This window comes from Triticum aestivum, chromosome 2D, assembly GCF_018294505.1.
Source record: "Triticum aestivum cultivar Chinese Spring chromosome 2D, IWGSC CS RefSeq v2.1, whole genome shotgun sequence".
Classification (NCBI taxonomy): Eukaryota; Viridiplantae; Streptophyta; class Magnoliopsida; order Poales; family Poaceae; genus Triticum; species Triticum aestivum.
In genome coordinates this window covers 526,718,534-526,733,679 of record NC_057799.1, presented here as the reverse complement: position 1 = coordinate 526,733,679, position 15,146 = coordinate 526,718,534, and the positions used below count along the sequence as shown (strand labels likewise).

At 46.1% G+C, this 15,146-nt stretch overlaps 2 protein-coding genes across 3 annotated transcripts; both read left to right on the top strand.

Moving 5' to 3' along the window:
* Window positions 1-5,133: 5,133 nt before the first annotated feature.
* Window positions 5,134-6,677, top strand: LOC123054239 (protein TRIGALACTOSYLDIACYLGLYCEROL 1, chloroplastic). Its single transcript, XM_044477961.1, has one exon. The coding sequence runs from the start codon at window positions 5,273-5,275 to the stop codon at window positions 6,296-6,298; it is 1,026 nt and encodes a 341-aa protein (XP_044333896.1). The 5' UTR covers window positions 5,134-5,272; the 3' UTR covers window positions 6,299-6,677.
* A 2,867-nt stretch (window positions 6,678-9,544) lies between these two features.
* On the top strand, window positions 9,545-13,873 carry LOC123054237 (DNA damage-binding protein cmr1). 2 transcript variants are annotated; one of them, XM_044477958.1, is made up of 5 exons: window positions 9,545-9,760; window positions 9,871-10,515; window positions 11,402-11,808; window positions 13,225-13,323; window positions 13,405-13,873. In XM_044477958.1, the coding sequence occupies exons 2-5, from the start codon at window positions 9,880-9,882 to the stop codon at window positions 13,634-13,636; spliced, it is 1,374 nt and encodes a 457-aa protein (XP_044333893.1). In that variant the 5' UTR covers window positions 9,545-9,760; window positions 9,871-9,879; the 3' UTR covers window positions 13,637-13,873. The 2 variants fall into 2 exon arrangements, with proteins under 2 accessions (XP_044333893.1, XP_044333894.1); XM_044477959.1 differs by lacking the exon at window positions 9,545-9,760 and having other exon boundaries at window positions 9,781-10,515.
* Window positions 13,874-15,146: the final 1,273 nt, after the last annotated feature.

Genomic DNA, 15,146 nt, shown 5'->3' with positions numbered 1-15,146 from the left:
AACAACATGCCACTCATAATTCCAAAGCTTACGTGTTGAAATACGAATCTGATATGATGCTCATATTACTAAAACAGAGAACGTTTAATTGGTCACCTAATGTTCCTATATTCATTTTGAAAAGCATGTGCGCCACCCACTGGTCCAGCTAGTTCCACTTTCCTGATTTTACTCTTGATGCTTAGGGTTTTCCCCTTTTATCTACTCTACTATGATCTGCGTAGGTGCTTTTTGTCATACTAGCATTACTCCACCCTTCAAGCTAAACAACACAACACTCAAAATTCCAAAGCTTAGTTGTTCAAATATGATTGTGATATGATACTGATATTAGTTAACAGACACATTTAATTGGTTAGCTAAAGGTCCCACTTGAGTTTCCAAATGCATGTCGCGACATATAGAGAGACAGCAGAATTGCATTTCTTTGTCACTTGTTGACTGTACTTTCTTGTTCATACCAAATCTTAGTTGTTATTTCAAAGAAAATATCGGTTGCTAACTACCCTTTGCGCGGTTTGCAGCTTCAGATCTGCCATCCCACTGCCACAGTCAACACTATACTCATCATGCTTACGGTTTCCCCATTTTATGATGACCACGATCAGCCTACGTGGTTCGTGTCGTAATAGCACAGCTCCACCCATCGAGCTAAACAAGCTTAGTTGTACAAATTCAAATATGATATTATGCTGATATTAGTAAAACTGAGAGATGTTTAATTGGTCAGCTAAATGTTCCTACTTTAGTTTCGAAATGCATGTGAGCCACATATGGAGAGACCGGAAGGAATAGTAATTCTCTGTGCGCTCTGGTTCATCATGGGTGGCCAACCGACATTGTATAGAAAGACTTGTAATATCTTCAATCTGCTTGCTCTTCTGCTCTTCTTTAAGATGATCCTCTTCTCTTGCGGTTGACTGGTCAGGTCGAGTTATTCTCCCTTAGTGTATTTTGGATCTGTCAGGTCAGGTCAACATGTTCTTCTTTACTATATGTTGAAGCTGTCATCTGCGAAGTATCATCACTTCTGAAGCTCTCATATTTTGAGTAGTAGGCCACATTATATTAATGCACACACCAAATTACAGCATGCATGGCACCTCTTAGAAGAATTGCAGAGATAGCACAAAGGGGTTTACAGGGAGGAAGTATTGGATTAGAATCACTTCTGCATTACAAAGATAATCTCACTTGTTTTTATGTTTTCATGCATGTCAGGTATTGAACATTATCAAAATGAATATGAGAATGGGCGCACGAGAGGAATATTGCGGAACGATCCACTGGCTAGCAAACTTGGCATGGTGGAGGATGGCCTATCTTATTCACCCATCAAGGTGCATGCTCTAACTTGGCAAGGTTGTATTGGTCGCACATATTTTGCATCTGACCTCTTGCATTACTTCTACTTTGTTACACCATATGCTTAGTTTAAGCATCATATATGAGTATATGCCATACCTATCCATTTTCTGTACCTATTCCATGTGTCGTCATACTATGTTTTTCCAGTCAAATGTTGTTCTTTCGTAATAGATGTCCAAAAGGAAGAGGGTGATTGCAGATCCTCAAGGAGTACAAACTAGGTATTTGGAAAAGGTAGTGATACTTGTTAAATCAGATAGATCAGCAGCCACAGAAAACACAGGCCCAACTGTAACAGACTTTACCCCTACTCCAGTGGCCAAATCCCTATTAGAACTGCTGACAGCCCAGCGTCAGGTACTGTCTATGATATCAATTCAAAATTTGAACTCCTAAATTTCTGCATGTGCCTTACCTTCTCTCTTGTATGAAAACTAATTTCAGATGAATCTCCTTGCTCAAAGGATCATAGGATCTCACGACAATACTGGGCTCTGCATTGCTCTTGTCAGTACCTCTTGCCCTTTGTCAGCATACTTACACTCATTGCTGTTTGATTATGTAGCATCACTGTAAATGTTCGCTTCTTTATCCCTCCTTTTCTTGAAATTATAAGATATATATTTACTCTTAGATAAATGTAGAATTAACACAATGGTTATGAAGTTTTGGATTGCTCATGTAAGTACCTGTTGTCATGTACTCCCTCTGTATCGAATTAATTGTTGATCAATTGGATGTATTTAGAACTTAATAGTGCTAGATACATCCATTTGAGCGACAACTAATAACGGACGGTGGTGGTATTACTGTACATGCATCGCGAGATAGTTGATTGTCTAGCATTACTCTGCATCTTATCTGCCCTGCCCTCCACTTTCTCCAAATTATCATATCTACATTTACTCTTACCAAAATGTTGAATAAAGCCAATGCCACTGCACACGTTGATGTCCGCATTCCTCTTGTCAGTACCTTTTGCCTTGTAACGCTGTACTTAATTAATTGCTATTTGATTATGTATCATCAGTCTGCACCTGAGCTTCATTATCCTCTATTTCTTCCAATATTATTTGATCTATATTTACTCTTTGCAAAATGTAGAATAATGGCAACGCTTATAAAGAATTTTCTTTGGGGAATTTATTGAATTATCTTTCCATCAACATGGTGAAGGGCTTTGTCCAGCCCGTGTTAACATGTAATGTAAGTTCATCCTTCTCAAGCGTTCAAACTTTGTTCTAGTATAGATTTGATAGGCATCATTTCCTCCACTGCTGTTTACATCTGATTGGATGTTTGCAACAACTACCAGTTTTAAATTGTAGTTGTAAAAACATGTTCCTTATGCAGAACAGATCCATTTATTTGCTTATATAATTGTGAAACCTGTTACGTGTCTCCTTGTTTCTCTTTCAGAGTCGTATCTCTTATACCAGACAGAACTTTAGGAAAGATAGTGAGCCAAACCATCTTGAGGACAGCGAGATGACCCCAAGGTCCTGTCTTGATGAAGACAGTGAGTTGAAGCTACTCACCAGCAGGTGTGAGACAACCTCTGTGCAGTCGCTGCCTCAATCAGTTCGACTTATTCAGTCTCAACTTAAAGCGGAAAGGCTTGCTTCAGCTCAGCTCCGACTTGAAGTCAAAGATGTAATGAAGATGTCAGGGGACTGCCTTGCGCACTATGGTGCCATACAGCTAGGGATGAAGCATCTATTGTTGACACAACTGAGGTCTCATCAGCTTGTTCGGCTGCTTGCTGGGGCCCGAGCTTGCCAGGTCTAGTGCCTTCTGAAGTGCTCTCAGTTTTGTATATTCTTTTGTCGGCGCGTTTATATGCACTGGTGGCGACCTTTGATGCCCAGTGTATGTAATCCGCGGTCATGTTGCGCTTTATTATCACCGGGTAGCGAACTTTGATTCCTAATATGCCGTAATTTCTTTGTTGTATAGTCTAGGTTTATTCTTTGATCGGTATGCTGTAATTTAGGCTGGAAGGTTCAGTGGATCTCAGTGTTGTCGGTCTTCAGGCCGACTCGTTACTCATATGGGCCAAAACGTGGGCTATAATCATCTTGGGCCATTAGCAGGTCTAAACCTATAGTAGTTTCCCGCCTTTAACAGGCCATGGGCTACATATTTACTATAGTGACACTGGGCTTCTTACGGGCCGTAGAAACAATGGGCCTTCTACGGTCGTTAGAAACAATGGGCCTTCTACGGGCCGTAGAAACAATGGGCCTTCTACGGGCCGTATCATCAATGGGCCTTAGACGGGCCGTATGATCGATTGGCCAAACATGGGCCAAAAACAGACCGCATTATGGCCGTAAACAGGCTAGAGTTGGAGTCGTCCGTTCATGGGCCAACCATAACGGGCCGTCGTTAATAGGCCGTATTTGATGACGCTATGAAAACGGCCCAACGTATTAACGGGCCACAAACGGGCCGACTGTAACCACGGGCTGAATTTGGCCCACAAGCAGAAAATGGCAGTAACGGGCCGTAAGTAACCGAATGCTGGAAATGAGCCCAAGAATAAATGGGCCCTGAGAAGGCCGAAAGATAACATGGACTGCAAACGGCCCAATGGATTAATGGGCCGTTAATGGGTATAAAATGATACACTGTTCATTACAGGCCAGTGTCACCACGGGCCGTTAATGGGCCAAGAGTTACAAAGGGCCTCATCTGGGCCGAAAGACGTCATGGGCCATACATGGGCCGGAACTTAAAATGGGCTGGAATCATATTGGACGGCCCAGATGACGCTACTGGGCCTAATTCGGATAGGTCGTAACGGGCCCTGGGTTAGCGGGCTGTAAATGGACTATATGCGAACATGCCGTTAACAGGCTTTCTGTGGGCCGGGCCCGCCACCTTTTGACTAAGTCAAATGGGCCGGCCTTTTCACAGGAATGGGCATCTGTTGGGCCGTGCCACGTGTCGACGTATCATAGGCGCCTTTCGTCCAATGAGTGGATGACATCTGTCCCAACGGTGAGCCGACACGTGTTTCCTCCAGCCAATGTGATTTTACACGTGGAAAATCCCCATTGGTCGAGGCTGTTAGCGGGTTATCGGATTCAAAACCGGACCCGATAGCTTAACGGTGTTCCGTTACGGTGGATGCCACGTGTCGGTCACCCTTGACGAAAGCACTTATGTGACGCGCGATTTATCATCATGGAAGTGGACACTTCCGTGATGATAATTTTGGTAATATCATGGAACACTTCTACGACAGCACAAGTATGACTATCTTGATTCTGTCATAAAATTGTCATGGATGTACATGCATGACAAAAAATGCGACCTACTGTGACAAACACGTATCATCACGAAAGTGTATTTTTTTGTAGTGATAACATGTGAGCCTCTCCTGTGGCGTCGCAATCTTTAGCAGCCCCTGTGTGTGGGCGACTAGCATGTTCACGCTGGGAAACCACCATGAAGTCTCAGTCTCTTCTGCGAGCTTGATCGAATCTCGAGCGCGAAACTCCTGGATGGCCCGTTGCAAACTAGAGCTAGCGTCCATCGCCGGCGAAAAGAGCGAGCGACGGCTGTCGTGAGGAGAGCAGTAGTTATAATGGGTAAGTGAGTACCACCTAGGGGCACATTTGTGATTTGTATGATTTTGCAAGAGTTTGGGTGGTGACTTAACCTTATCTTTTTTTGAGACATTTTTTTTCTTCTTTTGAGTTGGACGGGGGGTGATTTAACCGGGTTGGATGTTTAAGGGGATTTCTTGTCCAGCCCAGTAGCGCCTTTATCGTGGCCCACCAGAGACTCCTTCCTCCCCGCCGATACGGCCATTCCCCATCGCTTCCCACCCACTCCCACACGGCCACCGCGACCACCACTATCCCGATCTCCGGCCACCGCCACCGCCACCGACACCATGTCGTCCACCACGGCAGGGGCCGCCCTCCTCCTCCGCCCCACTTCCGCCACGACGAACCCTCTCCTCCGCCTTGTCAGCCCCTGCCCCAAATCCCACCTCCTCCGCCTCCACTCGCCGCGCCGCCGCCTCCCCGTCCTCCGCCTCTCCCTCACGCCCCCGGCCACCGCCGGCAGCAATTCAGCGCCTTCGCCTTCCCCTCCGCCCCCGTCCGCCACGCCCCCGCCTCCTCTGTTCTCCAACTGGACCCCGCCGCGCGCGATCTGGCGGGGGCTCTCGGCGCTGCTCCTCGCAGGGCAGGTCTTCCACCGCGTCCTCACGGGACGCGTCCACCGCCGCAACCTCCTCGCCCAGCTCCGCCGCGTGGGCCCCGGGAGCGCGGGGGTCTCGCTCCTCACCGCCGCCTTCGTCGGCATGGCCTTCACCATCCAGTTCGTGCGCGAGTTCACCCGCCTCGGTCTCCACCGCTCCGTTGGTGGCGTCCTTGCCCTCGCGCTCGCCCGCGAGCTCACCCCGGTCGTCACCGCTGTCGTCGCTGCCGGCCGAGTTGGCTCCGCCTTTGCCGCCGAGCTCGGCACCATGCAGGTGTCCGAGCAGACCGACACCCTCCGCGTCCTCGGCTCACAGCCCATCGACTACCTCGTGGTCCCTCGTGTCCTCGCTTGCGTGCTTGCGCTCCCTGTCCTCACGCTCATCAGCTTCGCCCTCGGGCTCGCCTCCTCGGCGTTCTTGGCCGACGCCGTCTTTGGTGTAAGCACCAGCATCATTCTGGAGTCAGCACGCAAGGCGCTGCGTCCGTGGGACTTGATCAGCGCCTTGATAAAATCTCAGGTGTTCGGTGCCATTATCGCGGTGGTGAGCTGTGCATGGGGTGTGACAACCCACGGAGGAGCCAAGGGCGTTGGCGAGTCCACAACGTCTGCAGTGGTCATTTCCTTAGTTGGGATTTTCATTGCAGACTTCGCCCTTTCGTGCCTGTTCTTCCAGGCTGGTGCTGGTGATTCGCTGAAGCACGCAATGGGTTAAGGCAAGACCACAGAGGAGAAAATTTTGCGTCGTAGCAGCATAATTTAGGTCTGTACATTGACCAAAGTGTAGTAGTGGATTCAAGGAGGGCAGCATTGCAACATCAGCCACGCTCCAGGTGAATGAGTTATTTTTGTTGTGATATCCTTTGGAAGTAAACTATTATGCCTTATGCACATTCTGCAATTTTTTGCTCAATTGTTTGCATCTGATTTGTGTATAGTCTTACCACCACTTGAAAAAAAGAAATAAAACTACTTGTGTCCAAGTTGCACTTGCTAACAGAGATGTAAAGCATTTTAAGATCAGCTCAAGCGTTCAAGCGGCACTGTAAAATACAAATGTTTTTAGTGAGATATGGTGCTGTGAGGAAACTACAGTGAATTGGTGATCAGTATTGTTGATCAATTGCAACGTTGTACTCCAGGATATCACATACATTAGGCCTTATTAAGACTAGTGGCAATTCTTTTCGATGCTTTAGTCATCCTTGGATGAGAAGAACTGCAGAATTTTTGTCGACATATCTGGGAATATGTGAGTTGGACGATAGTCTTTGTCAAGGCAAACAACGGCTCCTTTGGCTTCCAGTACGAGCTGCAAGGAGTTCAAAAGGTGAGATATACATGGCAATGCTTAGAAATATACTAGTTGATAATAGACCACGAATTTGAGTACCTTGTGTTGGAACACTTGGCACATGCACAAGATTGATAGTAAATGCATACCTTATGATCTTGCAGTGTCTCAATTGTGTGCGCAAAGATCACTCTTACACCTTTGATTTGCCTGAGCTTCACCTTGATGACAAACCTGTCACCACTCTGGCAAAAGTAGATAAACTTATTGAGTTTTCTTGTATGATATGGTATATCTGACGTACATGAATCTGACTAAGAAAATCATGTGTTGGTGAACTATATTATGGTATCTCTATCGCATGACCAGCATGTCTATCTTAATTGATAAACTTGATCTTTGTATCTTATATTTGTTAAATCCTTAAGGAATTTCATTTCAGTTTCAGCACCAGTGGTCCTATGTTTTCTGTGTTTTTTTACAGCATCTATGTTTTCTGTGTTGTGCTGTGCTTTAGCAAAACATACCCTTAAAGGTGCAATGTACTTAAGCTGTACTTCTGAAAGAGCGAGTGCATTGCCTTTGGATGTTATCGCGTCTACACTGATTCCAAGGCTTTCAAATAGCTTGTCATGACCTGCTACAACATGAAGGTTATATATAGATAATTTGACTTTGGAAGGATCCGCAGCACTTGAAAATTGACATGGCTAACCATGTTGAATGTAGCTACTGTAGACAGCATTGTGGACAACACCATATCGGTCAAGTTCCGTGTCATGAACTTTCATCTCAACTTCGAAATATTTGTCTTTCCTGACATAGCAAGTAGTATTAGCAAACACACCAATATAATATCTTTGCTACAATAAAGTAACAGAAGAGGGATGGTATCAGAGAACCTTATACTGTAATCCTGGTTTCTGTTCACAGTAGTCACAGCATGTAGGGGGCTGATTGCTCTAGGAGCAGCCTTGACCTGGTGCTGGTGGAGATATGCTTGGCCAAAGGGCATCACACGGTTGCAGTAACTTGAACTGCCACCACCAGCAATGTATACCCGGCGTGGGTGTTGAGGGAACTGATCATGGGGAAGACTTGTGTAGGATCAGCCCTTAGGTGAGATCAATGAGATCAATTTTTTTGAAAATACAAAAGATGTTCAAAAATTCTGAAATTTTTTGGAGACACACATTCATGTGTGATGTACAAGCTCAAAAAGTTTCAGCTCCTAATGCGAACTACACTTAGAGGACCAAAAAAGACAAAATCTGATGTGAATAGTGTCAAATACTATTCACCCCAAGCTGGCACTATTCATACTCAAATTTGTCTTTTTTGAATCTCTAACTGTAGATCGAGTTTTGAGCTGATTCTTTTTGAAGTTGTAGACATACCCCGCAGGTATGTTCTACATTTTTTTTCAAATTTTTTTGGATTATCTAAATATGAAATGTTTAGGTTGATCCTACAATCTCACCTAAAGGGCTGATCCTATACTAGTCTTCCCCACTGATCGGTGGCAAGAGGAATGAGGGCACCTATCTGCTGCATTGTGGATACCAATGATGTTTGTTATTCGCGGCAATGCTGCTACTTATAGGGATTGTTATCTCAGTAGGCACCTGATTCTTCAACATTCTCTGTAGACTTTCAGTCTGATACTCTGAACGTACACCTCTACATTTCTAAACGAGTGTGCTGGTGATACTATTTGGCCTACAAAGGACATTGACTTTTGGATTTGGTGTTTGAACTGTTGAGTGTGAGTCAGTTACACACAGCTGATCTGATTTAGTTCCTGTATGGTACAGCTGATCTGATTGTGCGCTAAAGACATCCGTTGGCCTACAAAGAGGATTAACTTCTGAATTTTAACTTTGAGCGTGTGAGTGGTTACACATGTCAGATCATCATTTTGCTGGCTGCGAAATTCATCTGGCATGGGATCGTACAGGTCTTTTACTGTGCCTTCTTGATCCTGTAGTTTAGAGAATTAAGAATTTCAATATATTCTCATTTCGTTATCTGTTAGTCTGATGATCCCACGGCACTGCGTGACATTAAGCCTTTCGCTTGTTCAAACGATGCATTGGAAAGTGCAGGGCTGCTAGTACTACCAATCCACGAAATCAGTTATTTACCTGGTGTTAGACGCTGTTGTGGTCAAGGCACGCTACTCCAACAGCTCCATAGCCATCATTTCTGGACATAGCCGCGTCAACATTGATCTTAACCTTTTTTTGGTGGCAACTTGGGGCTCTATTCAAAGTTTGAAACATCTGGAATACAAGCAACAACCGGTAAGGCCCCTAGCCACACATGGCGACCCACCGAAAGAGACGCAACTCCTTTTGCTAAAGAGTGGGCTTCAAAATTGTTCTCCCTATGCTCGAAACAAAATTCTAAATGAGTAAAGTTTCTCCTACTAGAATTGATCTTCTCCATTCTTGATGATTGATATAATTTCTAAGCAATCCGAAGCACTAACCAAACCTGTGAAGATTAATAAGATCTTGCGCAAGGCCAGGAGCCCCGCTAGCAGCTTGGGCTGAAGTGGACACTAGCAGTACTCGGCTGTTGCACTTAAGGCCCAACTTAGATCACCGCACAGTCCACACGCAGTCACGCAGCCGCTACCCTAAAAAAAAGGGGAAAAACAAAGTACCGATCGAATCGATCGGCTTCTATTTCTATCTCGCCAAATCGATCCCCTTCCATTCCCCCGACTCCGACTCGAGCCCTAGCCAGTAGCGACTGTTGCGCCGCCGCCGGCCGCTCCGTGCGCCTCCACCGCCTGCTGCTGTATTCCGAGCGCTGCCCGCTGGTGTCTTCTGCTCCGTGCCGCTGCTGCCTGCTGAGCCACCGCCCGACGTCGAGAAGGTCGTAGCTTTGGCAGCAGCGGCGCTACCTTCGGCGCTGGTACCTAAATTTTTTTAGGCCTAAAATGTTCCTCCCGGCTAAATTTGGTTCCTGGGTCCGCCGCTGTCCAGGGGTGAATAATGGCGTCGCGGCAGGCCGCCGGCCTCACCGACTACGAGCGCCTCCGCGAGGAGAACATCCGCCGCAACGAGGCCATCCTCGCCTCCCTCCGCCGCAAGGCCGACGAGCTCTCGGCCGCCATCAAGTCCTCGTCTAAACGAGGACGAGGACGCCCCAGCAATCAGCCCCGCAAGAAGCCCGCCGCCAAGACAAGCCCCGGCGAGCTCCGCCGCTCCCTCCGACTCTCTCAGCTCCCCCCCTCCCACTCCCCGGACGCCGAGCCCACGCCCGGGCCCCCTCCGGTGCCGCGCAGCACCAGCTTCTCCTCCTCGCTCGCGTCCTCCATCATCGAGTCCGCCTCGCTTGCGCCGCCTGCCAGGGTTCGGGCGGACGATTTCGATGCCGGGAAGGAGCTCGTGCTGACGCCTGCCAACGTTCGGAAGGTGGTGCCCGACAGGATACTTGGGGTTCGGGTCCTGCCGCTGGTCGACCGGACCGTGGTTGCGGCGGGGAACAAGTTGGGGAATGTTGGGTTCTGGGTTGTGGACGGCATGGTGGAAGATGAGGATGGCGACGGTGCGGATGGGGTGTTCGAGTATTTGCCTCACAGGGGCCCTGTGCCAGCAATCGTGGCGCACCCTGCCGCGCCACAGAAGGTGATGGCTCCCTGTTCTTCTGCTCTTTTACTGGTTTTCTGATTACTGATTTAACATTTAGAATTTAAGTTAGTTGTATGGCGTTCGCTTAAATTGGGTGGCTGGATAGTATGAACACAGGATTTGGTAAGAGTAAATTGCACTTCTCTTTGCTAACTTGTGCATAAATCTTTTACACACATAACTTCGCAGTTCACTAAAAGAACTCACAAGTCTCCTGTTAACCAAACTCACTATGTCAACAAGTTCGAAGCTATGTAGATAAAGCCACTAGAAGTTTCTATTGTATAGGCAATTGTTTGTAGGGATGATAATATTTAGCACTGTTAGTAGTCATTGGATTATTTCTAGGATGACATCTGTGAAATGTACTGTTGAAGAAAATTATTGCTGCTGCTTAACAGCTGAGAATCATATATTAGGTTATGGGGACTGCAGGGTTGGCTGGTCGATATTCTGGATTAATTGTCATCTGACGATAGGGGAACATTTTGATCGGTGTGCGGTGACCGTACAAAATGGGTCATGGGAGAGGATGGAAGAAGGCAGGGGCTAGTTATTAGGGGAGACAGAGGGGCTTTAGATTTTGTTGGTGTTCTTCCTTATTAATCTTAAGCAGCCAATCATCCTCTAGCAGCTAATTCTAGGACCTTTTTTCCCCAGAAGCATCCTGTAGCAACATATGGTAACCATGTTTCAAGGTAGATCGACTAGGTTGTATGCTCCCGTTTCTGATACGTGTAGTGTTGACAAGCATAAGCGTCTTCTGACAAGGTTGATGATAGGGTGAGAAGACAATGTTCTAACAGTGATTTATGTTTTGTTGAACATCTCCGCATTCGATCATGATTCTAATTTTGTTGTCTTTCATATATTTGCCTTGTAGATTTACAGCTGTAGTTATGAGGGTGAAATTTGTCTTATGGACCTTGAGAAGGAGAGCTTTAATATGATCCAGCTGTGTGACTATCCTGTTTATTCACTTTGTCAAGCACCAGATAGTCCTAGCTGCCTATATTTTGGTGATGGAAATGGTGAACTGAAACTTCTTGATGAGCGGATGGGTAAGGTATCAACCACATGGGATTCACATGACAATACAATTAACTCAATAGATTTTCATCCAGAGAAAAAACATATGCTTGCCACAAGTTCAACAGATCGAACAGCACGCATATGGGATCTCAGAAGGCTTAAAAGGAAGAAAGAAGAGAGCTTGAAGGTTCTAAAACATAATAGATCTGTTCAGTCAGCTTATTTCTCACCTAGTGGCAGTATGCTAGCAACAACAAGGTAACACTTTTCCTACACTTGCTGTGGTTAATGTCTGTAATGTTGTTTGAAAGAAATGATTTCCTGTTTGATTTAGAATGTGTTTGCTGAACCTAACTCATCCTGCTGAACTAGAATTTGTGCCCACCTTGATCTGATTACCGACCTGCTGCACCGGCGCGACCTTAGCTTCAAATACCCAGCTATCCCACTCATTCCAAATTCCTCAGATGGCTAAAATGTATAGGCTATTAGGTGAAAGAAGGCTGCTGCTGGGGTGGGGGGGGGGGGGGGGGGGAGGGTCCCTGCCAATGCCTTATATTGAGTGACAAGGCTAGGGTTTACATGTATCTGAGTCGGTTACAATCCAGCCTAATCTGTGGAATCTCGCTAGATCTTCAGGATGTACTTGTCTTGCATGTGTAGTTGACATGCCCTGGTATACGCGGTAGGCTTCCAAGTCTTGGGCTTGGGCCGCCCCATGGTGGTTGGGCCGACTCTTCCTTCCATTGCTATACCCTGGGGGCTTAACATCGTCCATAGCCCTTGAGTCCCACCCTGCGCCTTAGTAACGGGAAAAACCGAGAAAAAATATATGCCTAAACCATCGGAACGGAGGGAGTACAATTCCCGTATATTAAGCATGCTTTGTGAGATTAAGTCTAGAGTCTAGACCTTTATAATATGGGCTCACCACATAATCTGACAGATCATATTTTTTAGTTTATATGGAAGAACAGGGTGTGGCTCATTTGCCTCTTGTTTTAATAACATATACTCCCTCCGTCCCCTAATGTAGGACGTTTTTTGACACTAATGTAGTGTCAAGAAACATCTTACATTATGAGACAGAGGGAGTAATTGATTAGTTAACTGCCATAAGGCAATATATGATAGAAAGACTTATTTATTTTTCAGTTTTGTGTTATGCTTCAAAGATTACTACAGAAATGTCATTATCTTTTGAATTGCAAAATATATGTCGCTGAATCTGATATAGGCGTCATATTTTTTAAGATTTAATATCGTCTTGACTTCTCTATTGCGTGGTCTGAAATCCTGGCTCTGCCCCTGCTAGCTTCTTCCTTTCCTAAACATCATCATCTTCATACCATCACACACAGTTGTTACCTCTGCCTTTTCACCCTTAACTGGCCTTCAATTACTGAAGATTAAATAATCCCCCATAGCATATACCGTCCTTAACCCGTTAGCATCTTTAGAACAGCTGCTGTCCCCCCCCCCCCCCCCCCTCCCCCCTGTCTGCGACAGTACACTGTTTTAAACAGTGCACTTATTTAATACTATCCCTGTAACTAAATATAAGACGTTTTTGCAGTTCACTAAATACACATTCTTATATTTAGCTACAGAGGTGTAGTTTATACAGAATTATGTTGTTACAGAAGGCCTAATTTTCTTCTGTCCACTGTCCAGCCTCGACGATACTGTCCGAGTCTTTTGTGGGGATGACTTTGATAGGTCACACATTATCAAGCATAATAACCAGACAGGCAGATGGATTTCTACATTCAAGTATGATATCTCCTTTCACCTACTGGCTAGCTTCGTGACCTTGCATGAATATCTCCTCACAGATTAATTCGATTGTTGCAGGGCAATCTGGGGCTGGAACGACACCGACCTGTTTATCGGGAACATGAAAAGGGCACTAGATATTATCTCAGTTGGTGGCGATGACAGTAGCCTCTCAGCTTCGAACGGCGCAAGCCTGGAGAGTGAACACATGACGGCCATTCCGTGCAGGTTTTCGGCACACCCATATAAAGTTGGGCATCTTGCTTGCGCAAGCTCCGGCGGCAAGGTGTTCTTTTGGACCAGAGCTTGAATCAACAAGATCTCCGGTGGCTGACTTGCGGATTGTTACCGGTTCTGTTAGTTAGTCATGCTAGGAACCTAGTGCTTGTTTAGTATCCTGCTGAAGATTAGCATAGTGTACCATTTTTCTTTCTAATGTTTTAGTGGTGGAGTAGTTGAATGCAGTCAGAGAAACGCTGGGCAGCTGGGAACTGGTTTTCACTGGCCGAGTGTTTTCGAGTTCGTATCCTTGCATTGTTTACTGCCAGTTCCTGATGCAAATCCTAGCTAGTTAGCGTGAACATAATTGATGGGGACATCCGTTTTGGCCCTTAAAGTCCAGCTGCGCTTTGTTCCGAAGCACCGTTGCCATGGGGATGCATGTTCGTGCATGTATATTAGGCTGGGCTGTAGAACAGTGCCTGTATGACACCGGCTGGAACGAATTGCCTAAAAAAAACAAGGAAGGCCTTTACAAGGGCATCCCCTTGTTTCTCCCCCAAACTCCCATTTGGGGATTTGCACAAAAAAAAAAACTAATCCTAGGGCATCTCCCAATTGTCCTAATAATGTCCATTTGTCGACCCATCCTACGATTTCTCTTGAAATTTAGGGCAAAATCAGGGGAGGCCCATTTGTATGATGTCCGCCTCCATCTCAGAGCATCTCCAACCAGACCCCCAATCTCCCCCTATACACCCAGGCAAACGGTCCAGACACTGCCCGGAGCAAAAAAGCCACCCAATGGGACCCACCATATCGGGCGCATATGTCCAGGCTATCCCTGAGACGGATTTAGAGACACCCGAACATGTTCGGAAGCGTCCATCATGTCGGATCTGATTGGCCGAACCCACCCAAATCCCCTCCAAACCGTCGCTAACCCTCACCGGACCTGATTTCTTCCTCTCTTTCGCCTCATCCATGCCGTCCCTTGCCTAGCTCCTTTGTCGTCCCCACCCTAATTTCGTTTGTGTCCCCAACACGAAGCGCCGCCACCACGGCCCCTAAACCCCTCCAGGTCGTTCTTTTCGCCCCGAGCACTATCGTCACCCCATGCGCTGCCCCTGTACGTCCTACTCGGTCGGACACACACCTCGCCCGTGATGTGTTTGACGAAATGTTTGAGCGGATTCTTTTGCTCATTTTGTAGGCAAACGATGGATCCACCAGATGATGATTTTGTGCACAAGGAGCTTGATGACTACATATTCAAAGAGTTCATTGATTCGTCTGATTCAGATATCAACGATGACAAAGATGTTGAGGTGACAGTGGTGATGAGCATCCAGGAAGAGATGTCGAAAAAAGAGGAGCATGTTCTCAATTTGAAGGGTTCACTGAAGGGCATGATAGTTGTTGCTCTCTCTCTCTCTCTCCTTTGCATAAATGCACACGTAATAGATTGAACCAAGCATAACTGAAAAATCCCTTGCTACTCCAATTGCCATTAACTTCTTTGTGTCGTCGGCATTTGGCTTTCTCAAGTACTCCCTTCATCCTAAAACAAGTGTCTCAACTTTAGTACAAAGGAGACACTT

What these genes read in the sequence shown, in the direction of transcription:
- LOC123054239 (XM_044477961.1), top strand. Translation starts at nt 5,273, where the DNA reads ATGTCGTCCACCACGGCAGGGGCCGCCCTCCTCCTCCGCCCCACTTCC.
- LOC123054237 (XM_044477958.1), top strand. Translation starts at nt 9,880, where the DNA reads ATGGCGTCGCGGCAGGCCGCCGGCCTCACCGACTACGAGCGCCTCCGC. An exon ending in ACCCTGCCGCGCCACAGAAG is followed by an intron (nt 10,516 to 11,401) that starts GTGATGGCTCCC and finishes TTTGCCTTGTAG; the next exon opens with ATTTACAGCTGTAGTTATGA. An exon ending in AGATGGATTTCTACATTCAA is followed by an intron (nt 13,324 to 13,404) that starts GTATGATATCTC and finishes CGATTGTTGCAG; the next exon opens with GGCAATCTGGGGCTGGAACG.